General features: G+C 45.3%; 1 protein-coding gene and 1 pseudogene across 1 annotated transcript; both read left to right on the plus strand.

The window, feature by feature from the left end:
• The first annotated feature begins 1,319 nt into the window (after nucleotides 1-1,319).
• LOC123143166 (histone H2B.3-like) lies at nucleotides 1,320-1,955 on the plus strand. The gene has a single exon (XM_044562014.1). It carries the CDS (start codon nucleotides 1,402-1,404, stop codon nucleotides 1,810-1,812), a length of 411 nt encoding a protein of 136 aa, XP_044417949.1. The 5' UTR covers nucleotides 1,320-1,401; the 3' UTR covers nucleotides 1,813-1,955.
• An 11,603-nt stretch (nucleotides 1,956-13,558) lies between these two features.
• On the plus strand, nucleotides 13,559-14,825 carry LOC123142347 (protein MAIN-LIKE 2-like; annotated as a pseudogene).
• Nucleotides 14,826-21,625: the final 6,800 nt, after the last annotated feature.

Raw genomic sequence — 21,625 nt, forward strand, 5'->3', positions numbered from 1 at the left:
CAAACGGTTGGCGTTATGAATGAGAGGCGTTGTGGAGCTCCTCAAAAGGATGTGTTGCAGGGTCGATGATCAAGGATGGGCGGCGTGACGCAGGTGACCGGCGAGCACAACCGTCCTAGGCGCGATGACATGGGTGGCCGACTACTGCTGATGGCACCACTTTTGAAGTGGAATTCGAGACAAGACAATCTAATGACATAGGATGGTTTGATCTAAGCACGCGCGGTGACAGGCTGAAATTTGGGCGGTCGACCGGCGCGTAGAGTTGGCCATTCAAAAAGCGCGTGTAACGTATCCCAAAAAAAACGTGTGTGGTCCGTCCAGGGAGCCCCTATTCCGCGCGTGGCACGCTGGCGATCGGCCGGGCGTGCCCTCCGCTCCCCTGCGCGTCCTTTTGGGCCGACCCATGTGGGGTGCGACGTGTCTTTTTTCTTTGAGATTTTGAATAAAATCGGATTTCCAGAAAACATTCGCAGATAAAAAAAATGTTCACCGAATTCAAAAACAATTCTTGAATTAAAAAAATGTTCGTGATTTCAAAAGAATGAACATTTTTTATTTTGATGAATAATTTTTATGAGCATTTTTAATAATGATGAACATTATTTGGTATTTGATGAACAAATTTTGAATCCGATGAACATTTTGCGAACTTGATGGACAAAAATTGTATTTGAACCTTTTTTAAAATAAATTAATGATTTTTTGAATTCGATGAACAAAATTTGAAATTTGATGAACATTTTTTGAAAACCGATGAACAGATTTCGTATTTGATGCACATTTTTTAAATTCGGCGAACAAATTCTGAATTTGATGAACGTTTTCTAAATCCAATGAACAAAAATTAAATCCGATCAACAAAAAATGTTCGCGGATTAGAAAAGAAAATTCGCAAAAAAGGATGAAAAAGTAAAGAAGAAAAAGAGAAAATAAAAAGGCAAACAGAAGAGAAAAAGGAAAAAAAAGGTTCAGGAAAGGATCTAAAACCTTCCCAAAACCGGATTGGATGAAAGCCGAAAGTATGGGCTTCGCCTGGTTGGTACGCGTCAAATATCAACTGACGGTACGATGTGTGTACTGGTACATGCACATGCATGGCCACACAGCCGGCTGCCAGTCATGTATCCCGTGCACGTTTCAGCCACGTCACCGATCCGCGCCAAAGCGCATCCGGGCCGTCAACCCAAACATCAGCCGACGGCTGAAACCGCTCCACGGCATCGATCCGAGGCACCAGCTTCTCCACCAACCACAGCCCGCCTCCTTCCTCCTCCAGTTTCCTATATAAATCTCGCCGCCCCCTCCCTCCTCCCCACATCGCAGCATCTGCATCCCCCGTCGCCTTCGATCCAAACCCCACCTCCCCACAACCTCGAATCATCAGCAGCAGCCGCTCCCATGGCGCCCAAGGCGGAGAAGAAGCCGGTGGCTACGGAGAAGTCCCCGGCGGGGAAGAAGCCCAAGGCTGAGAAGCGGCCGCCGGCGTCCAAGGAGGGCGGCGACAAGAAGGGGAAGAAGAAGGCCAAGAAGAGCGTGGAGACGTACAAGATCTACATCTTCAAGGTGCTGAAGCAGGTGCACCCGGACATTGGCATCTCCTCCAAGGCCATGTCCATCATGAACTCCTTCATCAACGACATCTTCGAGAAGCTTGCCGGCGAGTCCGCCAAGCTGGCCAGATACAACAAGAAGCCCACCATCACCTCCCGGGAGATCCAGACCTCCGTCCGCCTTGTCCTCCCCGGCGAGCTCGCCAAGCATGCCGTCTCTGAGGGCACCAAGGCCGTCACCAAGTTCACCTCCTCCTAGGCGTCAGTCTCGTTTCTGAACCCGTTGGATTCTGTATGTAGTTAGGTGCAAGATTGTCTTCTGAATTTGTGATCTTGTGCTGCTTGTTGGTCTGCAGAAATGTTCATGGGACTACTTAATGATATTCTTGCTGCTTGAAGAAATATTGTGTGTCACATCAGATTCTTCTTGCTGTTGTGTTTTTTGCTACTCGATTTCATCTGGAAGGTGTTTCTGTACCACTTGATGGAACTCTAACATGGCCATGAATTACTTCATTTTGCTTCTCTGTACCTTTCCCTTAGCGAGCAGTCTCTGCAGATATTGCCTCTGAATTTGCACGGAGCTTGCATTTGTTCACATTTTAATTTTGTACTCGTATTTGTAGTTTGTATTTCTATTAAAAATTCGTTATTCTTGTAGTGTTGTCCATGACGTGTTGTGAGGCAACTAGCTTTAAATCAGATTCATATTCTTATTGCTTTTGTGTCTATTACTATTCGATTTCATCTGGAAGAGTTCTGTACCACTTGATGGAAATCTAAGAAAGGCCATGAAATGCTTCGTTTTTCTTCACTGTACTTTTTCCTTAGCAAACAGTCTCTGCAGATACTGCCTCTGAAGTTGCATGGAGATTGCTTTTATTCTCATTTTAATTCTGTTAATAGTTCGTTATTCTTGTAGTACTCTGTTCTCCATGTGTTTTCTGTTCCACCAAGTTCACCTCCTCCTAGGCTTCAGACGCGTTTTTGAATCCGTTGGATTCTGTATGTAGTTAGCTGCAAGATTGTGTTCTGAATGTGTGATCTTGTGCTGCTTGTGGGTCTGAAGAAATGTTCATGGGACTGCTTAATGAATATTCTTGCCGCTTGAAGAAATATTGCGTGTCACATCGGAATCTTCTTGCTGTTGTGTTTTTTGCTACTTGATTTCATCTGGAAGGTGTTTCTGTACCACTTGATGGAACTCCAGTAGAATTTCATCAGAAACAGTCTCTGCAGATACAACCTCTGAAGTTGCACAAAGCTTGCCTTTGTTCTCATTTTAATTCTGTACTAGTATTTGTAGTTTGTATTTCTGGTAGTACTGTCCATGTCATGTTGTGAGGCAGCTAGCTTTGAATCAGACGAACATACAGATTTGTGTTCTCTGTTCCACAATGTGATGGAGGCGTGATCGTTCCATATGCACAATGGAGAGGCTGAATAGCATCATTACAAGAGCTGTGTTCTGTTCTGCACTTTTCTTGCACCAAATCAGGGAGTTATTTCAGGCTTTCTATTGACACTGCATCACTCCAGTAGAATTTCTGAACTTTTTCGAGGGAAGTAGAAGTACCGAGTTAAAGCAGCACCGTATGCCTAGTTGCAAGATTTCTAAAGGAAATAAAGTCTATTTTAACAGTTGCAGAATCGGGTGGCGTCCAGGTCTTTGTTGACCTTATCAGTTCAAGCCATCCCGACACTTTTATTCAAGCGGCAAGAATATGCAATCGTGACACTTTTGTTCAAAGTTTCTATTCAATATTCGCATTATCCAAGACCGGTTTCTTGTTTCATCCTCTGCTAAATGTTGCCCTGTTTATGCATCAGTTTAAATAGCCGACAGAGGAAGCGAAAGTGCTCTTTTGATTTCCCGTGAGATAAAAACAGATTAGACATGGATGTCCTCCCTTTCAAATTCCAGAGTATAACACTGGCTTGCGAATGTGAAAGGCTGAGGAATCCCAAAGTTTTGGAACACTGCCATAGTATGAACATTGTGGAGACAAAATTCATTTCTCTGAATGAAGTGATTTCCAGTTGGAAATAAATGATAAATTCTCAACTGAAACCAACCATTTGGTAGAAACAAAACCTAAGTTCCCAAGCTCAAACTTTCAACAAAATTTATACTAAGTACCTAAGTACCGCATTTGAATTTATTTATTTTCTAAAACAGTTCGCCGAGTGCTAGGGAAAAACACTCGGCAAAGATGAAAATGCTAACGACTGCATTGGTTTATAGTGTCGGCCAAAAATACTTTCTGTATGTAGTTAGCTGCAGGACTGTTCTGAATGTGCAATCTTGTGTTGCTTGTGGGTCTAAAGAAATATTCATGGGCTGCTTAATGAATGTTCAAAGTATGGTTGCGTGCCACATCCGATTCTTGCCTTTGTGTTTTTTACTATTCGGTTTCATCTGGAAGGGGTTCTTTACGTCTTGCTTCTGTATTTTATACTCATTCTGAAGTTGGAGATAGCTTGCTCTGGCTCTCATTTAAGTTCTGTACTATTGTTTATATATAGTTTGCATTTCTCTTATCAATTCGTGCTGCGAGGCAGCTAGGCTTTGAAATTTGGATCAGGAGTTGCCTTAATTCTTAAAAGGAAGGGACTGCCTCCAATGAAACCTGCAGATTTTGTGTTCTCTATTCCGCAATGTGTTGAGGCATATGCACAAGAGATCTCAATGCACAATGGAGAGGCTGAATAGCATCATTACAGTGACGCGTAGGCATGTGTTGAATGATTTTGTGGCGAGATGGATGAGAAATGTTAGACGTAGGGCTAATTTCCTGAGCAAGCTCCATCTAATGCAAAGGAGTTTGGGTGAGTGCAGTGAGGAATCATCCAAGGTCACTGCAAAATAAGTGTTGTGGTTTTAATTCAACCACTTATTTTGGATCGGAGGGAGTATTACTTACATACCATGAAAATAATTTCAGTTCAGAGCATGGTGAAGTGTAGCACTTACACGACCAGTGAAAATAAACAGTGTCATTGTTCTTAAAACTAATGTTGAATTCTTAGACGGATCCACGGAAGAATACAGACAGGGTACACGAGAGTAAAGGTGCAAAGTGAAAACGAACATACCTGTTTTAGAAGATAACTAGTAGGTGTACTACGTACTTGCATAGTTAGATTTTAACATATTTGGTATTTAATAAAAATATTTCTCTTTTGATTTTTGTGGATTCGAGAAAAAATCGCATTGTTCGGAACTACAGTTCTGAGTATATCCAAGGTTGCCCATCCATGTTTATATTGCTACGACAACTATATCGACTTTTTTTCACTTGTACGTCGTGGCATCATCTAAAAAGTCTTATGACCCTGCTAGTGTTCGTGAAGTAAAAAAAGAAGTCACTTATTTTGGGTCAGAGGAAGTATTTCACTCGAAGAGTTACATGAAGATGCTTGATAAATTAGATTTTAGTCGGTATGCCAAAATGTAAGACAATCTTTCGGATGTTATGCAAAACAATGAAAAATTATATTGCAATGCAACATATGGAGATAAAAGGATGCCTGCTTGGTTTTTGGGGTTTTGAATTTGTTTTAGAGTGCTCTCCCCCGTTTTCTTTTATTGGATCATCAAAAAGGTTCCTGAATCCCTGTTGTTTTCTTTATTGGTTGTTTCAGTTTTCTAGCTTTTTTATAAAAATAATTATTTTTCAAATTCAAAAAATTGTTCATGATTTTAAAAAATATTTCAAAAAATCAAAAGTATTTATTTTAAAAAATATTAGTTCATGGTTTCACAAAAATGTTCAAAAGTTGGAATTTCATAATTTGTTCATGTTTTTTAAAAATTATTTCATTTATTCCAAAATTGTTTGCTTCTTTCAAAAAATGGTCACAATGATCAAACATTGCTCGCCTTTTAAAAAAAGTTCATGTTTGAAAAAATTGTTCACAAATTTAAATAATGTTCATGTTTCAAAAACTATTTATTTTTTAAAATATTGTTCACATTCTCAAAAGCATTGCTACAGTGAACCACATGTCAGGAATTAGGCACTAGTAATCGGTCCCTAAAGTGCCCGTTACTACAATAGTACAATCCTCCAATGGGCCGGCTAGCCGGGCTGCCCCTGTGCCCCTCGTCGCTATTAGACCTAGGAGCTCCCACGAAAACTGTCAAATGAGGGAGAAACTATAAAAGGGCGAGATCCCTAATTAAGGGGCACCTCATGCAAAGATCATTCTCACCTTCTCAGAGGTTTTTTTTTGCGGGATAAAAGGGAGTTTTATTGCATTGTCACAGAGTTACAATCGAGAGGCCAAAGATCCTCAATACATGGTGGAACCGAGTGAACCCACACAGCCGTGGTTCTCTCGATGCGGCTATAGTTTGCCAACCGATCTGCAACACTATTCTGACTACGGTGTAATTTCTGAGGTAAAAACTCTCTTTCCTTCATCAGCTCTTTAATCTCCAGTACCAAATGCCCATATGCTGATTTGGTGAGGCCATCAGTAGCCAACACTGAGAGGCCAATCGCCGAGTCCGACTGCACAACCACCGGAAGTACTGTGTGTTGGATGGCCAAAGCCATACCCTGCATGATAGCATGGATCTCCGCCTCCAAAGCATCATTACAGTTAAACATGTAACAATAAGCCGCCAACAAAATCGTACCTGACCCATTTCTCAACACGATTCCGGTCGCTGCCGAGCCGTCTGCCTCCCGGAAGGAACCATCATATGAAAGCGCGATAGTCCCTAGCCCAGGAGCCAACCATGGCGGCGCTGGATGTTTGAACTGAGTGTCGCCCTTCTGATCCGAGACCGGCATTTTTCCTTTTATTATTTCTTCCGTGGTAAAGCGACTAGCGAGCCGAATGGATTTGTAGTAACTGTCCAGATACTCCACTATTGCCACCACCTATGGTACATCCTTGCCATGTGAGCAATCGTTCCGCAACTGCCATATACGCCAGACCAACATGATCACCATGTCTCGAACCTGATCAGAGCATTGAGTGAGTAGGTTCAGAAGCTATTCCTTGCCGGTATTGATCAGCAGATTATCCGACGGGAGAGGCCATCTAGCACGCATGTTTGTCCACAGAGTACGCGCATGATCACATGTGACTAAAGCATGGAATTCATTCTCCACAACCTGAGTGGTTGATAAGTGGCGTACTGTAGGTGGGCCGCTTACCGCAACCTGAGAGTTTTCCCATTTTACGTTGATTCATATATTCAAAACACTTTGTCTGTTAAATCACTGGTCCAAATTTTGAACTGTTTTCACTGTTGGATTTCTCGCATCAAAATCTTTGATACGTCTCCAGCGTATATACTTTTCCAAACACTTTTGCTCTTGTTCTGGCCTCTAATTTGCATGGTTTGAGTAAAATTAACCCAGATTGACGCTGTTTTCAGCAGGATTACCATAGTGTTGTTTTTGTGCAGAAATAAAACTTCCCGGTATTGGACTGGAAAATTTTGGAGATTTATTTTGGAAAATATAAAAAATACTGGAGCCAAAAAGTATCAAAAAGAGGCCGGGGGTGCCCACATGGACAAGTGGCGCGGGCCCCGGAGCGTCCTCTTGATCTAATTCCAACGCTATAAATTCACATCCGCTCGGAATAAAATCAGACAGAAAATGTTATCGCGCTTTACGATATAGAGCCGCCACCATCGTCAATTTCTTTGTCGGGAGCCCTATGGAGTCTGTTCGTGGCTTCGAAGAGAGGGTATCATCACTGTCGACATCATCAACCCTTCTCCATCAACAATTTCATGATGCTCATAATCATGTGTGAGTAATCTTCTTATAGGCATACTGGAGGTAGATGAGATTGGATGAAATTTCTTATGTAATCATATCAATTTGTTAGAGCAACTCTAGCAGACCCCGCATCCCGCCGGCCCGCAAAACGCGTTTGCAGTTCGTGCAAAACCGCTTTTGCGGGCTAGCTCGGGCTGGCACAGATGCAGACCCCCCAAACGGATCCCTAAAAAAGTATATCCGCGGAATATGCCTTTTTACGGGTCGGCTTTGCGGGGTCTGCTCTTTGCGCCGCTGCATCCTGCATATCATCGGCCCGCAAATATCAAATCCAACATAATTCAACAATCGAAAACAAACTGAATTATTCAAATCAAACATAATACAATAATCATCCGCATTACAAATAATTATTCAAATCACCGTAGCAAACTTAAATAATGCAATACAGAACTTGTCATGAATACAAATACAAATGAATAAAAAATTTAGAAACTGTCCAGCCCTTTGCCAATGGTGCTCAATGAGATCATCCTGAAGTTGAAAGTGTGTGTCTGCATTTTCAATCTCCTTGTATGTCTGAAGAAAAGCTCTAATGCGGTTTGGGTCTCTAGCTGGTTTGACACGGCTACCCACATTGTCGTAAAAGAATTCTAAGTTCATTCATCTTTCATCTTCAAGAATCATATTGTGCAGGATAACACAGCATGTCATGATGTTCTTCAAGGTTTTCTTATCCCAAAAACGAGCAGGACCACGGACAATGGCAAACCTAGATTGCAAAACACCAAATGCTCTTTCAATGTCTTTTAGGGCTGCCTCTTGCACCCTTGCAAATTCACATTGTTTTTTTGTTTTGGGTTCTTTGATGCTCTTGACAAATGTGCACCAAGGAGGGTATATACCATCTGCAAGATAGTACCCCTTTGTGTATTCATGCCCATTGATAGTGTAGTTGCAAGCAGGAGCATCACCACTAGCAAGCCTAGCAAACAAATGGACCGTTGCAACACATTGATATCATTGAGAGTGCCCGGCATACCAAAAAAGCAATGCCAAATCCATAAATCCTCGGATGCTACGGCCTCTAGCACAATTGTTGCATCACGAGACTTGCCACAATACATTCCTTGCTAAGCCTTGGGGAAATTTTTCCAATTCCAATGCATACCATCAATGCTACCTAGCATGCCAGACCAACCTCTCATCTCATTAGATGCCATCAGTTTCTTTGTGTCATCTTCATTGGGTACCCGAAGATACTCAGGACCAAAGACACGGACGATCACTTTTGTAAATCTACGCACAGACTCAATTGTGCTATCTTCACCAATGCGAAGATACTCATCGACATAGTCAGCCGGAATGCCATATGCAATCACCCGCATAGCTGCGGAGATTTTTTGATATGCACTAAATCCCTTTAAGCCCACGACATTCCTTCTTTGAGTAAAATACCGGCAATTTGCCTCGCAAGCTTGAACAAATTTCACAAAGTGGGATCGGCGCATTCGGTACCTTCTCCGGAAGAGGTGCGGAGGATATGTAGGATTCTCCGCGAAATAGTCTTGCATCAACATCTCGTTCCCAAGATGGCGATTCCGAGGAATGCACAGACGCCCGACAGTCGATCCTCGCCTCCTCTTCCGGTGCTCGTCTTCATGCTCCTTCACGGCAAGCGCCATGACTAATGTTTGCTGCCGAAAGGTCGCAAGCATGGTCTCAACATCCGAGTCGTCCGAATCGGATGAATCGGAGAGTAAGAACTTCTCGCAGAGGCTCAACTCCATCTACACGCATACCGGCAAGTCAATCAACTACACAACTCGCAAATATCATAAAAAAGGGACTAACCGGTGGCGGCTGATCCCGGGCGGCGACGAGGGGGCGCGCTCGACGGTGGTTGATCCCCGGCGGCGGCGGCGACGAGGGGCGGCTCTTGTCGCCGGATCCAGGGGGTCGGTGCAGCGGCTCGGCGCGGGAGGGTGTGGGGTGGCCCCGCGGCGTGATTCCGCCCGCAGATATGGCCGGAATCGCCGGTGGCGGGCAGGCGGAAGCAAGGGCGGGCGGCGGCGGAAGGAGGGGGGAAAGGCGCGCGGGGCTGAAATGGCCCTCCCGCCAACTTCTTCTCTCTGATGCAGGGCACCGCAGCCGCGAGGGGGAAACCCGCGTTTTCCCGGGTTGGGGTCGGATGCGGGGTCTGGTCAGGCAGGTTTTCCAGCCCATACCCGCATTTTGGCAGTTATTTTGCGGGTCGGGGGCGGATGCGGGGTCTGCTAGAGTTGCTCTTAGGGCTTGATCTCTAGTATCCACTATGTTCTGAGATTGATGTTGTTATGACTTTACTATGCTTAATCCTTGTCACTAGGGTCCGAGCGCCATGATTTCAGATATGAACCTATTATGTTTTCATGAATATATGTGGGATATTGATCATATCTGCATGTTGTATGCACCTGTTATTGTTTTTGAACTGTAGACCCCAAGGTGACAATAATTGAGATACTCTCCGGAGATGACTACAATTTGAGGAGTTCATGTAATCACTATGTGTAAATGCTTTGTTCTGATTCTCTATTAAAAGAAGCGCCTTAATTATCCTTAGTTTCCATTAGGACCCTGCTGCCACGGGAGGGTAGGACAAAAAATGTTATGCAAGTTCTTATTGCAGTCACGTATGACTATATACAAAATACATATCTACATATGATTGATGAATTGGAACCTGCTCTATTACTAACGACCCCTTCGATGATAAAACCTCGGTCGGGCCGACATGGAAGCAACCACCTTAGCATATCCTGGGACCATTTGTCATGATCGTTGACTAGCCGAACAGACAAACCTGTTACTAGTGATGGATTATCGTCACCATAAACTATATTAGGTGACAAATTGGCCAATCAAATATTACAGTCTTGGCCGTCACCGAAAATGCACATAGGTGATAAAACTGGGTTTGTCACCTAAGATATGATCTTAGGTGAAAAAAATGTGGAACCATCGAGGTTTTATTTATTGTGATGCTTCAGTGGTGACGGCCGAAAATCCTCACCGTCACATTTTTGGTGGCGAAAATTGGTTTCACATGACACAAGTGAACCGTTGCTAAAAGCCCTCTGTTTTGTAGTGCACCTACATAATATAAACCTTCTGATAGGACAATGCTTCATCCAAATGTACATATCATTTGCAGTGTGTGATAGCAATGAATTATCTGAATGCCCTCAAGGGTGTGCACGTCGACGCGCAGCGCGTCCAACAAAAACGCATTGAGGAGCTTGCCCAACAAGGGTAGCCCAACCCCCCAGCATGACCACGTCCTCCATCGTCACCGTGGTCTCGCCCCACAAGAAGAAGAACATGTTTGTATCTCTAGATCAGAATGTTGCGAGCTAGACCAGTAGATCCTCGTCACACCCCACATGACATGTGGTTGAGATAATGACGTCAAATATATCAACTCTCTTCCACAGGCCCTCAAGAAGCGGCCGAAGCATGGTCACCTAGCGCCTACACAACTTCGAGCAGGCGGGCTAGCCCTTCCATTCCACCCGGAGCTCGTCACCAAGAAAGGGGCCTCCAATACGTCGCAGGGAGGGCACGACTGAGAGACGAGTGGCATTCGCATGGAGCAGGATGAAGTAGGATGATCGGGGGGTTGGGCGGGAGCGATCTGTGTCGAAGATGTTCATTGCAATGGATTCCTGGACCAAGAGCTCCTCCTTGTTGGACATTACAGAGGGGGGTTTCGTGTGGTTTGGTTTAGTTTGTTTGAGAGAGATAGAGAGTGGGGTCTGCCATGGAGAGGAGTCCTATATACCTAAATAGTTGATCCCCACTATCTCCATTTCTTTCAACATGCACACATGCCACCTCATCACACATGTCAAATAATCACCCGACCAAATATTTCTCTTATCATGCATGGGGAATGCTATTTATGTTCTCTCTCAACATGCACACATCTCAACTCACCAAACATGTCACTTTATTACATACTTGGACAATGCTACTTATATTATACAAAATATTTATAATTGTATAATAATTAGATACAATAAAGTATATGTATTTAAATTTACATTTCCATATCATACTTTCAGAGAACTAAAACTTATCAAATATTGCATATAATAAATTATATGTACTTAAATTTATATTTTCATATCCTAATTTCAGATAATCAAACCTTATCAAATATATTGCAACCAGTTGTTGTAGCAACGCGTGGGGGGTAAAGTAGTTAAGTGTGAGCAAAAGTGCAACCCTCCAAAGTAGTGACTTGAAATGTCAAGAAGATTGATCTATAGATGGGATATTTGTGGTACATGCAATTTATCATGAACCATTTATTTAGTATGATGAGATGGTTGATGTCAACACATCAATATCTCCTTTGATGCAATAGGTGACTAATATTTATTTTTACAAGGAACAAAAATGTAGCATTGATGCATATATATATAGTATAATGCGCAACAAGACAAGAAAAAACTAACAGGTTGACTAATGCATATTATATGCTACAGACAACATTGGTATCTAAACATTGTACATCTAAATTTTACAAGACAACTATTGATTATTTAAAATGAACGTCAAATTTTATATGTGGAAAGAAAAATATATATGTATATATGGCAATGCTAGAAGAATTACAATCAATATACAATAATCAATAGCAATGATGGGTTATCTTATAATCAAGAGCATGAGTAGGATGGGATATCTTTGAAGTTAAGTCACTTATATTGTATTAATATCCTAAATTAATTGTTGGAAATTATTTTTAATTTTAGAAAATATAAGTGGGTTAAATTCAAAGAGAAAGCTAAAATTAATTAGCATTAATTTATATATATATATATATATATATATATTCTTATTTAGTACCATGATATAATGATAGTTTATTATTTGAAGATAATCTAAAATTAATTAGCATTAATTTTTATATATTTTGTGATTAGCATTAATTATTTATATATTTGGTCAATAAAATCATTAAAGCATGGTAAAAAAAGGAAATGTATAAAAATTAATGATAATTAATTTTAGATTTATCTTCAAATATCACTCACTTATAATTTATAAATTAATAAATAAATCCCAATATATTTAATTCTTTAATTTAGGATATTAATATTATATTAGGGACTAAACTTTGAAGATATCCCATCCTGCTCATGCTCTTGATTATAAGATATCCCATCATTCCTATTGATTGTTTTTCATTGAATATATTTCTTCTAGATTGGCATATAAAATTTGACATTAATTTTAAACAATCAATAGTTGTCTTATAGATGTACAATGTTTAGCTATATACCAATGTTGTCTGTAGCATATAATATGCATTAGTCAACCTATTTGTTATTTTATTGTCTTGTTGCACATTATACCGTAGATATGTATCAGTGCTATATTTCTATTCCTTCTAAAAATAAATATTATCACCTATTGCATGAAAGGAGATACTGGTATGTTGACATGAACCATCCGACCATACTAAATAAATGGTTCATAATAAATTGCATGTACCACAAATTTCTCATCTATAAATCAATATTCTTCACATTGGAAGTCACTAGGATGGAGTGTTGCACTCGTGTTCACACTTAACTACATGATACCCTGCGGTTGCTGCGAAAATTGGTTGCAATATATTTGATAAGGTTTGGTTCTCCAAAATTAGGATACGAAAATGTAAATTTAAATGCATATAATTTATTCTAGCTAATATTTGATAAGATTTGGTTCTTTGAAATTAGGACATGAAAATGTAAATGTAAATATGTATAATTTATTGTACTTAATTATTATATAATTGTAAATATTTTGGAGAATATATGTAGCATTCTCCAGTATGTGATAAAGTGACATGTTTGGTGACTTGGGATGTGTGTATGTTGAGAGAGAACATAAATAACTTTCCCATGCATGGTAAGAGAAATAACTAGTGGGGTGATGATGTGATATTTGCGGTGAGGTATAATGTGTGCATGTTGAGGTAAATGGAGATATTGAAGATATATAAACTATTAAAGTACTCCCTCCGTCTGAAAATACTTGTCATCAAAATGAACAAAAAAGATGTATTTAGACGTATATTAATTCTAGATACATCCTTTTTATCCATTTTGATGATAAGTATTTTCGGACGGAAGAAGTATATATATAGGATCCTTTCTGTGCCAATCCCCACTCTCTCTCTCTCTCAACTAAACCAAACCACAGGAAAAAAACCCCTCTGCCATGTCCAATGAGGAGGAGCTCCTGGTCCAGGAATCCACTGCCACGGACATCTCCGGCGCGGACCGCTCCCATCCAACCGCCCGATCGGCCTACTTCCTCCTACCCCGCGCGGACGCCACTCGTCCCCCCGTGCTGCCATCCCCGCGACGCAGTGGAGGCCCCTTTCTTCATGGCGAGATCCGGGTGGAATGGAGGGGCTGGCTCTCCTCCTCGAAGCTGTGGAGGTGCTGGGTGACCAAGCTTCGGCCACTGCACGAGGGCCTGTGGAAGAGAGTTGGTATATTTGACGCCATCCTCTCAACCACATGGCGGGTTCGGCGTGACGAAGATCTGCTGCTCCAGCTCGCGGCGTTCTGGTCCAGAGAGACCGGCACGTTCGTCTTCCCGTGGGGCGAGGCCACGGTGACGCTGGAGGACGTGGCCGTGCTCGGGGGGCTACCTCTATTGGGCATGCCCGTGTGCGCGGCGTTGCCGGACGCGCTGCGCGGGGACGTGCACGCCCTTGAGGGCGTTCGGAGCGCTCTGAACCGGAGCAAGAGCAAGAAGCCAAACTATTCCTCGTGGGTAAAGTACTTCCTCGAGCGGCCACCGGAAACTGATGCAGGAGGCGACCGTGGAGACAAGGCCGCTGGATTGCTCGAGCACGGGGCATTCTTGGCCATGTGGCTGTCTGAGTACGTGCTCCCGTCGCCGCCGTGTGACGTGGTTCTGGCGCGGGTGCTCCCCATCGCCGCCCAACTGGCACGCGGCCAGCCCGTGGCTCTCGCACCTGCGGCGCTTGCTAGCATCTACAAGTGCTTGTCCACGCTCGCCGGGTGTGCCCCGCTCCAGATCCTCCAGCTTTGGGTCTGGGAGCGGTTCCCGGAGCTTCGCCCAGAGAAGAAGGTATCCGCCCACAACAATGACAACGGCGTGCCGGCCAGGGCTGCAAAGTGGCACAACGTCAGAGAGCTGCTTGACCCGAGGTACATCCATGCTGTGTTCATGTCACCAGGGAGATTTGAGTGGATGCCTTATGGCAGCAGCAGCTTTGGCGTGCCACCCGGCAATGGCGGCCGTCGGGTCCATGGCCAGGACATAGCAAGAAGCGAGGAGCTGCTAGCCATGGCGCTATGCCTTCACCCTTGCGAGCTGGTGGGCATCGATTGCATCGAGCAGTACTGTCCGCACCGTGTCGCGCGGCAGCTGGGCTTCGATCAGGACGTGCCCGGGGATGTCTGTCGTGTCAACTCGGATCCAGTGGCCGCGTGGTCAACCTATAAGATAGAGGCTAGATCCTTTGCATTCATCTTTCCAAATCGCGACGCCGGCGTGACCGTTGAGTATGCGCGGTGGTGGGAGCCATACTCGTCCGCATGCGCAGCTCATGTTGCTAATGCTGCAAGGACAAAGAAGCTGGTTCATCCGAGTAAAAGAATGATGGAAGAAGCTACTGTGGTTGATCTGCAGTCAACATCTGAAGACATCGTGGCCATCAACGATAATGAATCCCTCAAAGAATCTGAAAAGGATGTTGAGGTGGCCGCGATGCTTACGAAATCATCCGAACCGGTGAACGAAAATGTTGAGGTAGCCGAGAGAGTGGTTTGTGCTAGAACACCGTACTATCTTAGGCCATTTGGGCAGGCCAAATATGGCCAGGCGGGCCCAAGCAGGAGAAATTCGGATCAAGAATTTTTTTCAGCCAAAACGGGAAGTGGGGACGATGGAAATGATTAAGCAAGCATCTGAAGCTCGAGAGGCCGAGAAGATTGAGTTGGAAAAACAGATTCATAGTCTGAAGAAACAGATTTGGGGCTAAATCAGGTTTTCGACTTTTTCATAAGTTGTTCTTTATTGCAGGAATGTGCTATGTCATGAAGTAAGCAGATAGGATATTATCATTAGGTTGGCCAAAAAAAATTATCTTTACATGAGAGACTGTATTGTACTTTTATGCATTTTGGGGATGAACTTCACCTTTACCCCATTAATTATCGTGTACGCTCTCTCTGATTTGCTCTGACCTTATGCTAGAAAACACTATCTCACATGCAAAAGTTTTATTCCAGTCATACAGATGCAGTTGACTTTTTCAATTTGTCGAACTACAATACTGTGAATTCGTATTAATTAGTGTGTGTGAATTAAGCTGGCTGACCTGTGCAGTACTGTGATTTCTTACTACCAGTCCTAAGCTGATTGATCTATCTTATGTGCTCATAGTTCATGTTTTGCAACATGATGCATGGATGATCTATAAGTTAGTACTGGTAAACATAGAAAGTAATACATAGGCGAATTCAAAAGGGTACCTTGATCCTTCCTTTCCTCATCAATATACAATCTGTAGTTTACACATAGACAGACCGATTACACATATGCAAGTGCAAAAAAGATTTATTATTCGAAAAAGTATGTTTTTGGTCCCTCAAGTTTACCAAAAGTATACAACTGGCCCCTCAAAAAAAATTGGGTGACATTTGGCCCCTCGAGTGTAGAAACCGGGTAAGTTTCATCCAAAACCTGGTTTCAGTGGGAAACGGGCCGTGTGGCAGCGGCTTTCTATGTCCTCACTTGTCACATCGGATGGGCTATTTGGTCAAACCCATCACCCACGCAGATCCCCCCCCCCCCCCCCCCCCCGGTGTGCCCTGATCCCCTTTCTCCCAAACCCAACATTCTGTGGTGATGGTGCTGGTAGAAGCTATGGCAGCAGCGCACCGTTGTTCTTTCCCCTTGACTTGAGGAACTAAATGTCACCCAAAAATTCTTGAGGGGACACTTTTATTCTTTTGGTAAACTTGAGAGACCATAAGCGTACTTTTCTCTTATTATTATACAAAAATGGTTAAGAAAAAAGATAAAGATCTATGTCATGATTTTTTAGGAATCATCAAAGGATTTACCTTGCCACTCGCTTGGAGAATAGTGCTTGGAGTGGTAGAATTCATCCCGGCGAGGTTCATGATTGTGGTACCTGTGTAAAAGAGTGCATGGGCATTATCGCCAGCCAAAACAACTTAACACCACTCATGAGAACATTGTGTCATCGAGTTCCCTCCGCGAAATTTCCTCCTCACTACCTGAAGGTGGTGGTTGTGAAGTGGGAGATGATTTGAGGGCATGGAAGGAGGCACTTGGAGAAGACAAGGGGTGGTGGAGCTCCCGACGGTCCTCGCTGGATTTGAAGGCGACGCTATTGAGAAATCGGATGGCGGCGGGGGCTGGGAGAGGCATGGGTTTCTAGGGTTAGGGATAGGTGGCGGGGTATATATTGAAAGGAGAACGTAGATTGGCCGTAGGATCTCCATCAAGAGATACCTAAACTTGATTGGGTTTTTCTGAACAGAAAATCGTTCCCTTTAATTATAACTCCGATACGTCATATGCTCGCACTTTATTTTCCTTTTCTGTGTAATTGAAACTTTTCCTATTTATAATATTGGCCACCAATTAATAGCCATTCGTGCATATAGACGCATTTGTGTATTTTTGTATTTCATCGTTTTAACTCTTAGTGAAATTATCTGAATGCATTTTGGCTAGCTCGTATGAGAATCGAAAGGATGGAGTGAACCGAAGATTTGACCATGAAAATTTTAAATTATATGTCTGAATTGCCTCAGAAAGTAATTTCACATTGTTTTTTAATTTTATGGATATATTGTAATCAGAAGTAATGGTCAAAGTTGTTTTTCTGAAGTTTGCTAATGTCCGAATGAATCACACGTTTTACATCATTGGATGGATATCACAGTCAATAAGAAAGATTTGATATCATTAACCCACGAGATTTGGTCTCTTCTCTTTTCAATTTTCTTGAACAATCTTCTCTCTCCATTTCAGTTCACCGACTGCAACCGGTCGAGGCCATTAATTACTCCACAGTAGCTATCGGAACCTCCAGATTGACTGTTCAGTTTGATCCTGAGGTTCAGGCCGGCTGGGGATGCAATGCTTCATGGGTTTGAAGGACTGGAGCCCCGGATTTTGACTTGTGTTTAAACCGTGCTAGGTGTAACATGTTATAGTCTGTATGTTTGGTAGCATTTAAGGAGAGCGCAACTCCGATCTTGATCAGGGTCCAGAGCCAAATCGCCTGTGTTTCAGTTACCAGTGTAGTCTCCTTTCAAAAAAAAGTTACCAGTGTAGTCATCTTATCAAGTGCTGGTGACCAAATGGCGCAGCCATCCAAAGTGTTTAAACTGTGCTAGGTAGACCGTAGACGTAACATCTTAGTTTGACTGTTTGGTGGTATTTCAATTGCTACCTCGTAAGCCAAAGGTTACAAAAGAATCTCAATAATCGGAGTCTAACACGGGTTAGGCCAACTTCAATGCGCCGACCCATTTGGTCCGCACGCGTCCGTTTGGATCGAAACAACAGAAATCGTGGCCCAATGCGCCGACGTCCGCCTGCTACCCATTTCCGGCCCAATTTGGGCCTGGTTTGTGTCGGCATGGACACTGCACGGATACATAGGACGCTCTCCCTTGTCTCCGGGCCCGCCCATAGGTGGCACATCGGCCATTTTCCACCTTCGGCCATGCCGCCCTCACCACCGCCACCCACTTCCCGCCGCTTGGACGATGCCCAGGCCGCCGCCCTCATCCACCCACTCCCCCGACCTCAACGCCGCATCCGAGGCACACCCTTGCCGGTTTTGGTGGCCTCTTACCACCGCCGTCGTAGCACGAGAAGGCATGGATGTTGGGCCTCCACTTCTGCTGGCCTCGCACTCCCAAGCAGTCGGCACCACCCTCGCCTCCACTTCAGCCGGCTAGCTGCATGTACGTGGAGGGCGTGGGGCTCTTCATCAGTCGTTACCCCACCATGCCCACAAGGTGTTCGACATTTTGCTCGCAAGGTACCATGGACAGTGGGGATGAGTTCTTTTTCAATAATTTTATTTGTTCATCGGACGATCATGATTTTGTGGTTGCGACTATGGTAGTCGATGACCACATTGCTAGGCAGTGGCTGAGGTTTAGGGGATTGATCCGGGGCCATGTTCCGACATTGAACCACAACAGAGAGAGCGGCCATTGCCTACTCTACGCGGATTACTTTCAGTGCAGCCCCACTCTTCAATCCCAAGATTTGGCGTTGTTTCTGAGTGGCGAGACATGTGTTCAACTGTATTCGGGAAGGAGTGGTGGCATATGATGATTATTTTGATGCAAAGAGGATGCCCTTAGAAAGGTTGCCTTGTACTCTTTTTAGAAATGCACTGCAGCTATTCGGATGCTTGAATACGGAATTCCCAATGATCTTCTGGATGAGTATTTCCGCATGAGTGAGTCCACATGTCTTGCATCATTGTACAAGTTTTGCGAGGCTGTCGCAGGAGTGTTTGGCCCGGAGTACCTGAGAGAGCCAAATACCGCGGATAGAGCCCGGTTGTTGGCGATCAATGCAAAGACAAGCTTTTCGGGAATGCTTGGGAGCATAGATTGTATGCACTGGAAGTGGAAGAACTGTCCATTTGCTTGGCAGGAGTAGTATAAGCGGCATGTTAAAGCTTGCACTGTAATACTTGAAGTTCTGGCTTCACAAGATCTTTAGATTTGACACTCCTTTTTCGGCATGGTTGGTTCTCGCAATGACATCACGTGCTTCAACGCTCTTCGGTGTTTGAAAGGCTTGCAAAAGGGTCAACTTTGAGATAAATGGCCACCATTACAACAAGGGATACTACCTAGTTGATTAAATCTATCCTCAGTGGTAAACTCTTGTGAAGATAATATCCAATCCGATAGGAGAAGAGGGCTAGGGTTGCCCAAGCACAAGAGAGTGCTAGGAAGGATGTGGAGCATGCTTTTGGTGTGCTTCAATCTCAGTGGGCTATCATTCATGTTAGAAGGGATAGAGAGAGATTTGTGGAATCGTTGATTTATTGCTTGAGCCTCGTGGGCATATATATAGGAGTACATGGTCATCTTGGAGTACAAGGCAAGGTAGAATAAATCCTACACTATCCTGTGTTTCCTAAATAAACATTATACTCAACATCCCCCCGCAGTCACAACGGTAGCGACGCAGACGGTGAGACTGGAGAAGAATCTGAAGGCAAGCCGTCGGACCCCCCCCCCCCCCCACAGTCGTAACGGTCGATGCATCGCACAAGGTGTGGCTAGAGTGGGAACCGACGAGGTTGCTCAAGCAAGGCAGTGGCCTTTTGTGCCGTTTATCGATGTAGCCGAGAGCGTAGGGTGGTGTAGCTGTGGTCGAGGTAGCCATGCATGCGAAGAACGCCGTGGTCGATGTCGAGTCGGGGTGGCCGGTGTCGAGGAAGTCATCGTGGAGCTGCGGGTGCAAGGAGGCACCGAGTTAGTCATGGGCGCAGTAGTGTCGAAGAACTGGTGCGCCGGGAAGAAGACGGGGTTGACGAGGCGTCGCGCCGGGTGTGCCAAGCCCGGTGACACGTCGTGGACGAAGGCACGCATCGGTGTTGCCAGCACAGGGCATGTGTAGACGGACGAAGACGAAGTTGACGAAGCGTCGCACCAGGCTTCCCAGGTCTGGGGAAACGTCCTGGACGAAGGCACGCATCGGTGTTGCCAGCACCCGGATGCGTGGACTGGGACCTGCACGAGTTGTACGCCATGTCGAAGAAGTCAGAGAGGCCAGCAGAAAAGGGGACTCGACGACGGTTGCGACGCCAATCGGCGCGGGGCCGATGTCGCTGACGGTGGTCGGAGTATATGAAGTGGTCGGGGGAGATCATGATGACGCTAGCGACCGGCTGGTGTTGGACGAAAACGAAAGGGGTGGACGGGCGGCGCGGCTCGGGTGAGCGAGAAGCGGCGGCGGCTGGGTTAGGCGCGGCGATGCTCGAAGTAGGCGAGGAAGAACCCGACTGCGTGACGAAGACCGGCGCGGATGGTGGCGTCCCCACACCAAGGGAGGCGGCGCGACACATACCACGGGAAGTCGATGCGCGGGGACGGCGGAGTGGACCGCGCACCGCGGCGCTACGGCCCGAATGGGCGACGCAATAGCAACACGAGGGTCAGAGCGACGACAGGAAGACCTCGGGGCGGCGACGTGGACCGCGTGCCACGCTCGCTACGGCCCGATGGGGCGACGTAGCGGCAGCGCGAGGGTCGGTGCAGCCAAGGGGACGGTCTGAAGCAGACGGTCTCAGGGCGGCGGTGGACCGCGAGCCGCAGCACTATGGCCGAAGGGGCAATGTAGCAGCAGCACGCGTGTTGGTGCAAACACAAGGACGGCCTCGGACGACGGCGTGGACAGTGTGCCGCGGCACTACGGCCCGAAGGAGCTACACGGCTGCGGTGCGCGAGTAGATGCAGCCACGAAAAAAACCACGGCGGTGCGGTGCTGTGGCTCGACGGGGCGACGCAGCAGCAGCCTTTGCTCGATCAGTGGAGATGTACAGATACTCGATGACGATGTCTATGAAATCCAGCGAAGAGACGCGTATACGGTTGATCAGACCATAGTCACGGTTGGCAAGATCAAGAAAACGAAGATGTCGGTGAGGTATCCAAAACACGCATGCGCGACTCGGACGTGGCAGGAGTACGACCTGGCAAAGACACATGCTGTGCAGGGACGCGTCTAGGCTTGCAAGCGGCAACACCCGCCTAGAATGCAACGCGCACGAGCAGGCAAACCTGCGCAGGACGTGTTTCAGATCGGATCCCGATCACGATCTCCAAAACACCCTCGTCCAGGACATTGCATCGCGCATGCAACGAGCTGATGCACGTGAGCACTGCATCGAAGCTAGCCTGCAGACGGAGCATGAGGCCACCTGCGTCGTTATCGTTGAAGTCGCGAGAGACGCGCCGGGACGAACGAGGCGGAGGCCGGTGCAGTGTCAGCCAAGGTTGAAGTAGATGCGCGCGAAGAATCGACGAGCGGCGGCGGGCGATGCAATCTGATTTTAGATCGGTAAACCAAAAAAAATAACACCATCAATCGATCGGCAAGAGAGAAAATCCGGAGCAAGGGCTCGGGAAAAATATTCTTTAGGGCAGCCGGTTAACACGATCGGCGGACAAACCCTAGATACGGTTGGTGCAGCCCCCGGCGGCAGTCATGGGGGACGACCATCCCAAG

This window comes from Triticum aestivum, chromosome 6D (genome assembly GCF_018294505.1).
Source record: "Triticum aestivum cultivar Chinese Spring chromosome 6D, IWGSC CS RefSeq v2.1, whole genome shotgun sequence".
Classification (NCBI taxonomy): Eukaryota; Viridiplantae; Streptophyta; class Magnoliopsida; order Poales; family Poaceae; genus Triticum; species Triticum aestivum.